The sequence below is a fragment of the Cottoperca gobio genome, chromosome 7 (assembly GCF_900634415.1).
Source record: "Cottoperca gobio chromosome 7, fCotGob3.1, whole genome shotgun sequence".
Lineage (NCBI taxonomy): Eukaryota > Metazoa > Chordata > Actinopteri > Perciformes > Bovichtidae > Cottoperca > Cottoperca gobio.
In genome coordinates this window covers 21636215-21651682 of record NC_041361.1, presented here as the reverse complement: position 1 = coordinate 21651682, position 15468 = coordinate 21636215, and the positions used below count along the sequence as shown (strand labels likewise).

The following is a 15468-nucleotide window of genomic DNA, read 5'->3' as shown; positions in this document are numbered from 1 at the left end:
GGATGATGAAGATGAAACGAGGGTGGACATCTCAGCAAGATAATGATCCCAAACACACGGCCAAGGAAACTCTCAGATGGTTTCAGAGAGAGAAAATAAAGCTGCTAGAATGGCCCAGCCAATCAGCCGACTTGAATCCAATAGAAAATCTAATGGAAAGATCAGAGTTCATAGAAGAGGCCCAGGGAACCTTCAAGATTTGAAGACTGTGTGGAAGAATGAGTCAAAATCACACCTGATCAAAGCATGCCACTAGTTTCTGCATACAGGAGGCGTCTTCAAGCTGTCCTTAATAAAAGCATTTGTACGAAGTATTAAATACATTTCAGTAAGCGTGTTCAATACTTTTTCCCTATGTCATTCCATTTCATTACACATAACTTAATTTCTGAACTTATTTGTCTTGGTTTCTTTACATGTGTGGATTGCGTGGGTTGTTACCGACATCTGATGAAAGTTTCATGTCAATAGCCCATTTAGAAATATATTTACTCAAAAAAATGCTGACGTGTTCAATACTTATTTTACCCTCTGTATAATCTAAATGTTTAGCCCTTGAGCCTCACTGAGGACATTTTTCATTTTGCAATAGTTGTGTGTTGATGCAAATGGAATGCAGTTTTGCAAGGGTGTGTTGTATCTCTCCACATTTTGGAAATTCAACTTCAGCTCCTTTAATAAGTCTATAATAAACTGTATACAAAATGCAGGAAGTCAGAGCCTTAAGGACAAACACGTCCCCATTGAAAAGGATTAAAAGCACTCCTGCATAAGAAATACAAATGCATTAAAATCAATGTTGTTGCTAATCATCGACATATGCTACATTGTGAGAAAGAAAATGCACCATACCGAAAATAATTACATTTTTGAGTTGTTTTTTTCACCATAAAAAAACCACAGTGGCATTTTGTAGACAAACTCAATGAAAGTGGAAAATATGTATAATTATATAATGTTTTTATGGCAGTTTTTGATGCAGACATGTTTGTCCTGTGAGGACTTCTGAACAACTTTTTAAAAGTGGGGCACAAAAGTTAAGTGCATCCATTTAGTCTTTTAAAAAAAAACAGATACACCAATCTTCTTTTGAATTGTATAACTGTCAGACGTGTTCAACAACAGGCTCATTGTGTAATAACTCACAACCTTTCAAACAGCAATGTTACATACATGTTATTTAATTAGCCATATCCTCAAATTGTAGTGCAACTGATCACAGGTTGTACATTTAGCTTACGGGTGTAACTCACTCACTGTCATCACTCACACAGAAGAAGTATTGTATGTTTGGTGTGAGGAGGAGGAGGGTTCAGAGACAGAGGCTCAAGCCTTCATGTTTCTCTGAGAACATCCCAGCAGAGACATGTGGAGGAGGGGGGAAATGTTTGGATAGCCAACTAGGTGTCGGTTAGGATTTACATTTTCAAACAGCTTCTATTTACACACATGTGTAGAGACAGAAGTGTTGAGACATTTGTTCTTACTTCATTTTCTTTGTTTTGCAATACAGAACTACTTTTTTGCAGAAGGAAAAGGTTGTCAGCAAAGATCTTAAAGGTTTGGTACCGAGTAGTATTATCACAAACATTATGACACAATGTTTATAGAAATATATCGTTAATGTGCAATAATCAGTCAGAATATAACGCACACCTCATCTACACAGCATGTGGAGGGTCAAACATTATAAGAAATATTTACAATATGCAATCCAACAAAACAATAACATTTATTATTACAAGTGTTTCTGTGTTTCTAGTCAACAGGCGTTTGTCACTTTTTGAGTTGTCACAGTAGGAAGAGCATTAATAACATGAACTATCTCTCTGCTCTGTTCAAGTGAAACAGCACACACAGTACCAGGAGCCTGAAACTGAAGCAGCTAAGTGGAACCCAGCCATCATTCATTTTATTAGCCTGCTTTTTCCTACTGCAACAAATCAAGATGTCTTCCCTGAAGAAGGTCTGCAGTAGTCCATGGACTTAGTGTAGGTCACTGGCATACAGGGAAGGCCCATTAGAATAACAGAGTGACAACCAAAGCTTATTCAATTAAATTATTAATTAAAGACCAATGCTACATTTAGTTTCTCAGGCTAATTAGAGCACAAAGACAGGGGCTGAGCTTGAAAGCAGATCAAAGACTCCGTTGTGATTGGCTGAGTCATGTAGTAAACAGAACTGTATAAAGGCACACAAACCTGACCAAAGACTAATATTCTGTTGCTAATACTCATTTATAGACTTTTATTATATTTTATTGTATAAAGTTTAAGCCATACAATTATCTTCAAACAAAACCGGTATACAATTCGACAAACTTTTTTTTTTTATTGCTTCAGTTTATAATATGTCAATATAGTGTCTGACTTCTATTTTGAATTGTTGTATCCGTGGTTTATTTTTACTCCATTTGCATTTGTAAATGTAGTATTTTTCATATAAAATAAAGTGTTTCAAAACAGTCTTTCACAATCAATATCATTCTTATCATAAACAAATATACTAAACAAATCTCTTCTTTTTTTTAATTAACAATTGAACCGGTCAATGTCTCAAATAAATATTCTATAAGCTATCTACCCAAAATAATTGATTACATGGGCATTAATAAGATGTTTTGCACACAATGTCTATAAATATCGTCTCTGAATCTTGAAATCACCTGGTTTACAGTATTACATTTTTTTTTAAATGTTTAATTCCAAACTGAATCCGATTTAATATTTTCAAATCTGTACTGTAATAGTTTGGCATCTTTCGTGTTCCACCTCCTCTAACAGCAGAACGTAGGCCAGTCTCCTCCGGACGTTATTTTGCGTACATTACGTCTGACGTCATTGCGTCAGCTGGCCGTATGTTTACATCCAAGGAGCAGTGGTGTGTTTCTCCCTGGATCTCCACAACAACAAAAGGCTGAGCACACGGAAACCCGCTAAGACAGAGAACACCAGTCGGCATTTTCACAAGGTAGAACATTAGCTTAAGCAGAGTTCAACATGGAGGCACAGTAAGAGCTCGCGGTTTGTTTCACAACAGCAGCAGTTAGCTGTTGTCATTCTTGTCTCGATCTTTCTTCTCCTCCAGCGAAGAAGAGAATGCGGTTATTTCTGTTTGTGTTGACCTTGCCACTACATGACAGTCTGTTTTTAGATGTAATATTTACTTTTAGTTGTTTATACCAGACGATAGTTGAACTACGAGAGCTTGAATTTTAGTCATTATTGGAATTTGGATCACCTGAGTGGCGCAAATGGCAACCCCACCAACGTGCAGCAGGCTGTGGATGTATGCGGTGAAATGAAACCTGCCGGGGCTCCAGCTCGTGGCGTGAATTTTCACTCTGCTTATGAACCATGTCAATGAAAGGATGCACGTGACAGCTGATTTAGTGAATTAGCAGATGATTTGCGAAGTTCAAATGGCAGCAGTGTTTCTGCAGGAAGTGTGTACCCTACTAGCCTACAATACCACTTACTTTGTTACAGAATGGGTTACAGCGCCCCCTTGAAGGTATGCATGCTAACATCCTAAAGAAGCACTTCATGATAATAAATATATATATATATATATATATATATATATATTCACAGGGGCAACGTCTCATTCTGGATTCACTTCCAGCAACTGCTGTTTGTTCCTTTTTAACTGATTCTGTACCTGAAACTCATCTTCTTCATCTCAACTCAAGTAGCATTAAAGGCAGGAGGTCCAGTATGTAAATGCACACGGACCTTTGTTCTTTTATAGCCTCATGACTAAGCCAGCATTTGGCAGCCCTGTGTTCTGTTGTGTTATGGCATTGCCCTCTGGTGTTGTTTGTAACACCACTCTGAACCACTGCCGCAGAATTCACACCTGCAGCTGTATTCTGCTGCCAAAAGCTTTATTTAGGCCTCTACATTTGGTTGGGTCAGGCTTGTTTGTGCACAGTCTCAAAGAGCTTAATGGTTGATGCATTCTGAATCCATAACCACTACTCTGTGCTTTCAAATCAGGCATGTAAAGACAGGTTGTGATTGTAGGAGTCTATCCAAGTTGAGCACATTTTAAGTCATCACAAAAGGACAGATTTAAAGGTATAATATGGAACATTTCCACATTAAAATGTCAAAAAACAACGACTAGACCTATGTTTTATATTTTGAGTTGTAAACTCCCATTATCCCAAACATTTCCAACCATTTTTGCACCAAGAGAAATGTGTAACTTTAATTAAGGTAACGCTCAGTTTCATCTGGACTCCTGTAACGGCGTTGTATCACCTTTGAGCAGCGTCAGTGTTATTTTTGTCCGCCAGAAGCTTCATAAAATGATTATTTATCCAGTTTTAAGCTACATTCTTACCAGAGACTTTTTAGATTTAACTCTGTATTTTAACCAGATGAAAGATTTTAGTCTTCGTCAGTCTGGATCTTATCAGAGAAACAAGCTGAGCAAACCAACAGCGTAATCATCAGGTCTGTTTGTTTTGGAGAAGAGGAGACCTCTGCGGATAATTTGGCTCCCGGTAAAAACCTCCTGAATATCTGGATCTTAATAAATCAGAGAAACAAGCTGAGCAAACAGATGATTGTTTTCTCAGCCCAACGTCTTTCAATTGCTTGTTTTGTACAACCAACAGTCCAAAACCCAAAGATATGTCTTTTACTGAGGAAAACGGCACATCTTCACATTTGAGAAACTTGGCATATTATATTTTACAAGTGAATCAATTGTTCCAGATGTAGTTCATTATGAATATGAGGGCTGTGGGAGTTGTACTGCTTAGATATGAATATTCAGCTGTCCGGTCTTAGAAAGAATGCACGCAGTATTTAACTAAAGGACATGTGTTTCTGTAGAGTTCCTCTCTGATCCAGATGACAGGTTTTGATATTCAGTGTGCATGCTTACTGTAGATCACATAATGTGTCACATTGTCATTGTGATAGTAAAGTAAGTGCTGTTTCTCTTTGCCTTCAGTCAACATGGGTGGAGCTGTAAGTGCCGGCGAGGACAATGATGACTTGATTGACAACCTGAAGGAGGCTTACTACATCCGCTCAGACCTGGTGGAGCGGGCTTTTCGAGCAATCGACCGGGCTGACTATTACCTAGATGAATACCGGGATAATGCTTACAAGGTGAGCAAAATGAAAGTCAAACAGGCTCCGAATGACGGTGTTTGCAGTAAAACGCTGGTGGGTGGAAAGAGTTTTGTTCATTATGTTTTTATGGGAATATTTGTAGAGTTCGTTAAGGCTGAAAGAGTTGTGGGTATAATAAAGCTGATTTTTGTTGTTAGGACTTGGCCTGGCGTCATGGAAACATCCACCTGTCTGCTCCGTGCATCTACTCTGAGGTGATGGAGGCTTTGGATCTCCACCCCGGCCTCTCCTTCCTCAACCTCGGCAGTGGGACTGGCTACCTCAGCACCATGGTCGGCCTTATATTGGGTATGTGGTAAAGTTTTGTTCTGGTATACCATAACATCGCAAATAGATGTATTTTATTGCAAGTTAAAAACTGTTTATTTGCAACATTTGACGTAAGAAAGAAATTGGACAGTATATTTCAGTGAAAGAGGAGCATGTTTTCATTACATCCTTATTGTTTTAGATTTTTGTCCTTCCACAGAGCAGCAGTCATCACAGTCCGGTTGATTTGCCAGTACTTATATGACTGCATGACAAGCTAGTTCATGCCGTCAGCTCAAGTTCTCTGCTGCTGCTGCTGCTCTCCACTTAGCATGTCATAAGCACCACCTCCCGTATCCACCTGTAGGCTCCGAGTCTACCGACCCCTAGCAGGGAAGTTAGATACCGATTATCAACGCTGTTCATATTCTACGTTCACATTACCTATTAATCTTGAGTTGGAGGACTGAACTCTGATCAAATCAGTTGTTTCCATGGTTATACAATGACATTCCAAGCAATTCCCATCATCATATGTTCAGTGTGCCATCTATGAGAAACAGCAGTAACTCTGTTAATAAGTAAGTCAATTACAGCACTTTGCAAAATGAGGGTTATCAAGTGTTTCTCAATAAAAAGCATCTAGAATGAAATATGAAACATGCGGGACAGTAAGAAACATCAGTGACAAAGTAGCATTTACAAAACAGAAATATAATTTAAGAAAATCAAGGAATAAAAGTGAGTGCTCAGACATTTACACTTTGAGTTGGATGATCTAATAGTGAGAGGTGAACTATTCTACAGCTTGGTGTCCCTTCATTTGAAGTGGAGCTCTGGGAACATCCAGCAGACCTCAAAGGCAATAACTCGCATGTTCTATTGTATTCTCCACCGGCAGAGAGGCTCTTCTGCTGAGCTGCCTTCTAAGAGTGGAAGGAATTCTAATATTCTAGCTGAGAAAGCACAAACACATGGGTTAATTTCTCAGTACTTTCAAAAAGTAAATATGTCTGAAATATAACAGTACTTCTTGATTGGGAAAACCATAATTACACACAATTCTAAATATAAATGACTTAATAATAACTCCAGTGTGTAACATGCAAAGAAATGTGCTTAGGGTGATTAAATATTGTGCTGACTGGCCAATATTAATGCAGGGTAAGTTATTTTTGCAGGAGTAAGAGCATCATCACACACAACATACTCACAGTAACTGTGGTGTGCTAACTGTTCCAGGCCCATTCGGAGTGAATCATGGAATCGAGTTACATGCAGATGTGATTGAGTATGCCTACCAGAAGCTCGACTCCTTCATCAAAACCAGCGACAGCTTTGACAAGTACGTGTCTGAATGCGTCAGTGGCATATTGTTTTTCTGTATTGTTTTTTAATTTTTTTTATTGTTTTCCATTTCCTCTCTTCAGATTTGAATTCTGCGAGCCGTCCTTTGTCGTGGGGAACTGCCTGGAGATTCCTCCGGAGAGCCGTCAGTATGACCGGGTGTACTGCGGGGCCGGGGTGCAGAAGGAGCATGAGGATTACATGAAGAACCTGCTGAAGGTGGGGGGCATCCTGGTGATGCCTCTGGAGGAGAAGGTTGGTGTTTTACCACGAAAACTCAGCATGCTTCAAATCTGCATATTAGGCAAAACTTAAAGTCCCACTACTTAGCAATTATAAGCAACATATAAACATTGAATACATTAATTATGACACTGTCATTCTCACATATACATAATCATTATGAATATAATATATCATAGGAGAAATTATACCTGTTGACAAATACTGTGTGTTAATAAACACTTCTACTGTCTGTATATTCTCTTTACAACTATATCACAGCATGTTATAAAGTATTTATTTAATGTTTATATACTGCTTAAAAAGCACGTATATTCTTTTATATCACTGTCATCACACAAAATGTATTCTGAAAAATGAACGTGATTTCATCCTGTTGTCCTTTCTGCAGTTGACCAAGATCACCCGCACAGGGCCGAACAGCTGGGAGACCAAAAAGATCATTTCTGTGTCCTTCGCTCCTCTGGCGCTGCCTAAACACAACACGAATGGAAAACCCAAGTCTGTCCCACTACGTGAGTCTCATTCTGACCTTTCTTGAAATATGAGTGTATGAAATATGCAACTAAATTGTGAATTAGAGTTCCCTCTGGTAAACTGTTACGCAGTAGATATGTCTCAGGCTTTTATTGTGAAAGGTAAGAATGGACACTTTGCTGCATGTCATCCCCTCTCTTCCCTTTCCAAATCTTAAACTGTTCTATTATTAAAGGCACCAAAAGCCCCCCAAAAAATACAATGAATATATACTACGTCAAAGTATTAAAAATATATATTGACATGGAAATGAACCTCACGAAGAAAATGCCCCTGGTGTGTGAAGGCCTTAACTCTGTTACCCTGTCTCTTACCATTCTCTACTGTTTTCTTGTGTTTCTCAATCTTGCAGCCAAATATGAGGTACGGACGTTACAGGAGCTGGCTCGTATCTGCATCCGCCACACCCTCAGAGTGACCACAGACGGGGGAGACAGCCAGTCCCGCGGCCGAGGTTCCTCGTTCTCTGTAGGCAGGGGTCTGGCAGTGGCCGGGCTCCATAAGTACGGCCCTCGTTTCAAGCGCAGACGCGTCCACCGGCGCCACTGCAACGCCCTCGTCTTGGCCACGCGTCAGGTGGTGGCCAGCAGCGGCATCGGCCCCGCTCCCCTGGACAGCAACAACAACCAGGGAGGAAGAGCGGAGGACGAAGAGGAGGCAGGAGAGAGGGAGGCAAGGCGGCAGATGAGAGGGAGCAGGAGGGCAGGGAGAGGAGCGGGAGCGGTGGTGGTGGAGGAGGAGGAGACGGTGGAGGAAGAAGACGAAGAGGAAGAGCAGGAGCAGCAGCAGGAGGAGCAGCAGGAGGAGGAGGAGGAGAAAGAGACCGGAGAGCTGCTCCGACCCCAGCCGGCCGTGAACGTCCTTAGAGAGAGGATACTGGGCCTGCCGCTGCCCGAGCCTCTGAAGATGTACCTGCTGTACTACAGAGAGAAATGAGCCCAGAGCTGAAGGCACCCCACCAACACCACCTGTACAAGGCAGGACAACATGCCACCTGCCTTACTGACCCCCAGCTCCACCGGGGATCTCCCTTTCTCTCACCTGCTCCATCATCCATTCTGTTTCCCACTCCCTCTGTTGGCCCTGCCCCCACTGTTCTTTGATTGATTCATTACCTGAAATGTAAAGACTTACATTTGTCCAGTGGAGGGGGAGGGGCAATATTTCAGACATCCAAACTTTGTGTCTCCATTGAGGTGCAAATAAAAAGATAGTACACAAATCATGCAGATTGTTAATTTGCCCTGCAGCTCTGTATATGCCAACCAAGCTTTGCTTAACAGTGGCCCGAGTGTCCACAGCTTGTAAAAGTGGTGCTGTGAAAGAGAACCGTCAATTGTCTCGTCCACAGAGGCAGACGAGACATCACAAGAGTTCAGCGGCAACAAGCAGAGAGAGCAGCTTCCCCTCAGACTAGAAGGCACAGGACTGTCCCAGCTCTTCTCTCTCCACAGGCCCTGAGTTAGAGGTCATACAGGGATTGTGTAAGTCGTGTGTTGTCTGCATATGGTGGTGTGTATTTATCATCTAATGCGGATGGTGTAGTCGTAGAAAGGAAGACAGAGTGGGCCCAAAGCTCCACTTTCTGGGAAGAACATGTGCAGTTAAAGATTGAATGATGTGAGTTGCTGTATCATATATGATATTGTAGCTACAGCTAGTGACCAAGATGGTGTATCGGTTATTATTTCCACTGATTTCCAAATAAAAGGGGATCTTTCTCTCGATTTCATCAACTAATTCAACATAAATGATCTGCTTTTCCAAGGCCAAGTGTCGCGCATCATTACAAGCATTGTTATGAGCTCAGTTGATTTACTAGAAGGTTGAATTTTCCCCTTTTTCTATGCATATATTTCATTGTATGAGTTACAGTCTGTCTTTGTCTCCTGACTTCGTCATATGGAGATGAAACTGACCTAAGTCCTAATGTGTATATCCAAAGGGCAGTCTCAGTGCTTTTCTCTACATCCCATAATATTCTCTTAACCAAAAGAGAATGACTATTAAAAAAAGATCACATACTTACTAATATTCCAATTTAAATAAATAAACCAGCATGATAAAACACATAACTAATGTTTTTGATGATTGACAGTGTGCAGGTTTTCTTTCACCGTGCTGTCATCGTTGTTTTTTTGGTCTTGTAATATTTGAATTTTATGAGACTTGAAGTGGTGTGTACATATGAAATTGTATGTTTTGTGAATCATAAGAAAACATGCTACTCTGATAGGTAGAAGAAGCATCTTCTATCACATCTTTCTGTTGTAGTTTCTAGATAGATGGAGCATTATTTCTTTGTACTTTTTTGCTTTTGTACCAAACCTTCTGCTCCCCTCTGTGCCAAACTTATGTTGCATAGACTAAATTCCCAAAGAGGAAACGGGAGATGGACAGCAAGTCACTCACCTGAAGACCAACAATTCGTTTTGCTCTATTACCACTAAAATGAGTGGTTGTTTATGTGTCATCATGTAAAACTTAATATTTCTCCCATTGGACAGTTTTTATCTGAAGAATGTCTGTGATGAATAGCAAAGTGATCTTTGCACAAGGCAATACAGACGCATCACTAAACACAGTTATAAGAGAAACTATGGATGTGACTACAATAATAAGAGGAATTTGAATATATGTGCAGCTTATATTGGTAATATATCCAACACTGAATGGGAGGATTGTGTCCAAAAAGCAGGTCCTTATCAGGCCATTCTACCATTGCTACTGCTGCTGGATCTGCCTTTGAGTACTGTATGTACACCTTCCCTCTATTCCATAAGAGTACCATTCATGTCCGGTTGTTGTGCATTTGTGATTTTCTGCTGAATGTATATGATCATGGTGGGTTTTTTGGGGGGTTTCTCTTGCACTTAATATTAAGTTTTGGTGAGAATGAATAGCTTGTTTTTAAAAATGGAGCTGTATAATTGACTGCTGTTAATAAAGTCCATTATAAAAAAAGAGTCCTGTTGCAAATGAAATAATTTGATTAGCTAACACAGCAGCTGCTGTTCACAGTATTAGTGCCTTACAAATCATGTCTTTATCAACACAGGGAATAATTCAAACTCAAATGGTTTAGGTAAACTTTCAACAATCTGCATGGATGTGTCTATTGTGTCACTGTGGTGGCAGGTCAGCCTTCCAGAACAAGCCATAGGCTGCATGGAGCGAACAGATGAGGCTGTGCTGGAGGCAGAAAAGCGACACTAAAGCCTTGTTTATGCTCCCTATACGTGTTAAAATACGTCCATCCATTTCAAACGATGTCACCGTCACAGCCCACAATCTGTACTTTCAGTGTTCTTTATGCTGGCATGGATGTTAAGCAATACGTCCACTAGAGGACAGCTCAGAGTCAAAGGTTTCTAACATGCTGATGGTGGAGGAGGTGGTAATAGTACCTTTAAAAACCCTTGTATTATGTTAAGGGTCAATTTGACCCATTTCAGTTCTTGAGTTGACCACATTTCTGGTTAACTCGTCATTTTGTTCCTGAAATGTTGTGACGTTTCCTCATTTAGGGTGATGAACTGGGGTGTAATATCTGAACACTTAGATGTGTAGTGGAATGTGGAGTTTGTATACAAAGATGATGTTGCGGGTCATTTTGACCCAGACACTTTGATGTGGGAAGGTAGCTGTTCAGACCTCTTTGATGGACTTTATTTTGATTGCATTTGTTTACATATTGACTGGCTCTGAACTCCCATTTAGAACCGTGTGTGTGTGTGTGTGTGTGTGTGTGTGTGTGTGTGTGCTTCAGTGACCATCAGATGATGACCAGGCCTTTGTCTGCAGTTGGCTACAGCAGGCCTCTCAGTCACCATGCTCGCATGTCCATGATGATGAGACCGGACATGAGATACAAAGTAAGCTGCACGTCCTCCTCACATTTTGCACTGAAGTACATGTAATCACATATAAACCTCCAGGTGAATATAAAACCCCACAAACACAGTTAGATGGACTGACGACACGTAATGCAAAGCCAAACAACGCAATGCAGCACTAACAGTGTAGATATAAGAAAAATGGATATTAATCAACAAGGATTATGAAATGCACAGGAATCCAGAATGTACCGTAAGTGTCATGTTAAACATTAAAGGAATATTTCAGATTGTTTGAGGTGGGGTTGTCAGACTCCATAGACAAAAACATCATTTTTACTGGTCATAGTAACATAGTATACTACCGTCATAAGGGCTGTCGGACAGTAAGGTAAAGCGGTTAACATGCAATATATTTTAATTCTTAAATGCAATATATGCATTTATTTTTTAATGCTCGTCGTCAGCCTTTTGACAATAATATGTTCATCTTCCTGCGAGCACATAGAAATGTACCTGGATTGACTTGTTCCTGCTCTGTTCCTCCCAGGCTGAAAACATCATGATGCTGGACATGGACCTGCCCGCTCGGACCACTAAAGAGTATCAGGAGCCGGTTATCGCCCCAAAGGTGGCGGCAGCTCTGGAGAACGCTCTGAGGGATGAGGATGAGATCCAGGTGGATGCGTCGGGCTTTCACAGCAGCTTGGGATCAACCCCACCCGCCAGCGGCAGCCTCAAGAAACCAAAGTCTGGGTAAGGCAGCTGTCAAGACCACAAGTAAAAGGAGTTTAAGTGGTATAATGTGGTTATGTGCGTTTGGTTAGGAAGCAAAGAAATCAGAGAACATGTCAAGCAAACCTCAATATGTGCAGGCTTGCAGTTATTTCCACAATCTGTTTAACCCTCTGCCATTGGTCTCCTTCACTCAGTCGACCCAGAACAGGCAAGAAGTCGAGCACCCCGACCTCTCCTTTCAGCCCCTCCAGTCCAGGATCCCCACTTTACCCACAATCCCGCGGCCTGGTGCCCAAGTGACAGCTTATACCACCACCAACCTCTCTGGTGCACCTTTTGGGATTCAAGTCTGAGGGAATGGGTTTGACAGAATATTGGATTCTGCAAACGACAGAACACTTTTAAGACTAATGCTGCTTTGTAGGTTTTAACTGTAACCGCACCACTATTACCTGTTGTCACCTCGGAGATCTGAAACTCCTCCTCCTGAGAGTGAGCAGGACAGCAAACATGCATGACGCCTCGCATCACTCTACACTGCTGTTACCTTTCACTACGTATGGCTTAATGCCACCGATGTCTTATATATATGTCACAATGTTCTTAATGTATAGGGGTGTGTGTGTGTGTGTGTGTGTGGGAAATTCTTCAACATTTTGGGAAAAAGCTTATTTGCAGAGAGACTATCAATAACTTTGCTAAATACGAAGCCAGAGGCAATTAGTTGGTTTTTTTTGCAGTCTCCGCTGGTTGCCTGGCAACCTCATGTCAACTCCCTAAAAACCACAACATATCCTTTTTCACATTTCTGCTTATTGGATGAACCACACCAAAGACGAGGCAGATGAATTTTGATGACATTGGAAGATGACAATCTTCCAATGTCATCAGATTGACTCCAGGCCCTACAAGATTTGCTGCAACACGAGTTGATGATATTCAATCAGCATTTCAGCTCTTCATATCCCCACCAATAGAGAGGATCGTACTGGACATGACCAACTTGGAGGGGAGGCGTGTATGTCAAGAGACATGGAAGCCACTGGATCAGATTGACTTGCATGCGTACATTGGAATCCTGGTATTAGCCAAGGGGAGAAGCAACTGCCAGTTTAAGGAATGAAGAGAATGAAGGGAAGGCCAATCTTTAGAGGAACAATGTCTCTGGAGTCATTTCACATGATATCTCGGGTGATCCGATTTGACAACCGTGACACCAGAACTGGTCGACGTGAAAGAGACAAACTAGCTGCGATCAGAGAAGTTTGGGATAAACGGGTTGAAGTTCTTCCTTTGTTGTACAATCCTGGTCCCCGTGTTACTGTAGACGAGCGTCTTGTTCATTCAGTAAAACAAGAACCATCCATCCATCCATCGTCCACCGCTTATCCGGGATCGGGTCGCGGGGGCAGCAGCTCCAGTAAGGAACCCCAATCTTCCCTTCTCCGGGCCACATCCTCCAGCTCCGACTGGGGGATCCTGAGGCGTTCCCAGGCCAGTGAGGAGATATAATCTCTCCACCGAGTCCTGGGTCTTCCCCGGGGTCTCCTCCCAGCTGGACGTGCCTGGAACACCTCCCTAGGGAGGCGCCCAGGTGGCATCTTTACTAGATGCCCGAACCACCTCAACTGGCTCCTTTCAACGTAAAGGAGCAGCGGCTCTACTCCGAGTCTCTCACGGATGGCTGAGCTTCTCACCCTATCTCTAAGGGAGACGCCAGCCACCCGTCTGAGAAAACCCATTTCGGCCGCTTGTACCCGTGATCTCGTTCTTTCGGTCATGACCCAGCCTTCATGACCATAGGTGAGGGTAGGAACGAAGATCGACCGGTATATTGAGAGCTTTGTCTTCTGGCTCAGCTCTCTTTTCGTCACAACGGTGCGGTAAAGTGACTGTAATACCGCCCCCGCTGCTCCGATTCTCCGGCCAATCTCTCGCTCCATTGTCCCCTCACTCGCGAACAAGACCCCGAGGTACTTGAACTCCTTCACTTGGGGTAATGGCTCATTCCCTACCCGGAGTAGGCAATCCACCGGTTTCCTGCTGAGAGCCATGGCTCAGATTTGGAGGTGCTGATCCTCATCCCAACCACTGCACACTCGGCTGTGAACCGATCCAGTGACTGTTGAAGGTCACAGACCGATGATGCCATAAGGACCACATCATCTGCAAAGAGCAGCGATGAGATCCTCAGGTCACCGAACTGCAACCCCTCTCCTCCACGACTACGCCTCGATATCCTATCCATGAAAATCACGAACAGGATTGGTGATAAAGCGCAGCCCTGGCGGAGGCCAACATTCACGGGAAACGAGTCCGACTTACTGCATCCGGACACAACTCTCGCTTTGGGCGTACAGGGATTGGATGGCCCTCAAAGGTGACCCCCTCACCCCATACTCCCGCAGCACCTCCCACAGTATCACCCGGGGGACCCGGTCATACGCCTTCTCCAGATCCACAAAACACATGTAGACTGGATGGGCGTACTCCCAAGCCCCCTCCAGGATCCTTACAAGAGTAAAGAGTTGGTCTGTTATTCCACGACCATGACGGAATCCGCATTGTTCCTCTTCAATCAGAGGTTCGACTACCGGCCGAACCCTCCTTTCCAGTACCTTGAAGTAGACTTTACCAGGGAGGCTGAGAAGTGTGATACCCCTGTAGTTGGCACACACTCTCTGGTCCCCCTTTTTAAATAGGGGAACCACCACCCCGGTCTGCCAAACCCTAGGCACTGTCCCAGACTTCCACGCAATGTTGACGAGGCGTGTCAACCAAGACAGCCCCTCAACACCCAAAGCCTTCAGCATTTCTGGACGGATCTCATCAACCCCTGCGGCTTTGCCACTGTGGAGTTGTTTGAGTACCTCAGTGACTTCCATCAGGGAAATTGACGATGATCCCCCATCAGCTTCCAGCTCTGCCTCAACCATAAAGGGCGTGTTAGTCGGATTCAGGAGTTCCTCAAAGTGTTCCTTCCAGCGGCCGATAACCTTCTCAGTTGAAGTCAGCAGGGTCCCACCCTTGCTGTACACAGCTTGAATGGTTCCTCGCTTCCCTCTCCTGAGGTGCCGGATGGTTTTCCAGAAGCACCTTGGTGCCGACCGAAAGTCCTTCTCCATAGCTTCTCCGAACTTCTCCCACACCCGCTGCTTTGCCTCTGACACGGCAGAAGCTGCCGCCCTTCTAGTCCTTCGATACCCTGCAACTGTTTCCGGAGTCCTCCCGGATAACATAACCCGGAAGGACTCCTTCTTCAGTCGGACGGCTTCCCTGACCACCGGGGTCCACCACGGTGTTCGAGGGTTACCGCCCCTTGAGGCACCTAAGACCTTGAGACCACAGCTAATCACCGCAGCTTC

General features: G+C 43.0%; 2 protein-coding genes across 2 annotated transcripts; both read left to right on the top strand.

The window, feature by feature from the left end:
- The first annotated feature begins 2838 nt into the window (after positions 1-2838).
- On the top strand, positions 2839-10495 carry pcmtd2b (protein-L-isoaspartate (D-aspartate) O-methyltransferase domain containing 2b). The gene is made up of 7 exons (XM_029436493.1): positions 2839-2973; positions 4969-5129; positions 5291-5441; positions 6645-6747; positions 6833-7004; positions 7384-7507; positions 7882-10495. The coding sequence occupies exons 2-7, from the start codon at positions 4974-4976 to the stop codon at positions 8463-8465; spliced, it is 1290 nt and encodes a 429-aa protein (XP_029292353.1). The 5' UTR covers positions 2839-2973; positions 4969-4973; the 3' UTR covers positions 8466-10495.
- A 769-nt stretch (positions 10496-11264) lies between these two features.
- On the top strand, positions 11265-12690 carry LOC115011257 (kinesin-like protein KIF3B). Its single transcript, XM_029436332.1, has 3 exons — positions 11265-11404; positions 11916-12121; positions 12298-12690. The coding sequence occupies exons 1-3, from the start codon at positions 11309-11311 to the stop codon at positions 12401-12403; spliced, it is 408 nt and encodes a 135-aa protein (XP_029292192.1). The 5' UTR covers positions 11265-11308; the 3' UTR covers positions 12404-12690.
- Positions 12691-15468: the final 2778 nt, after the last annotated feature.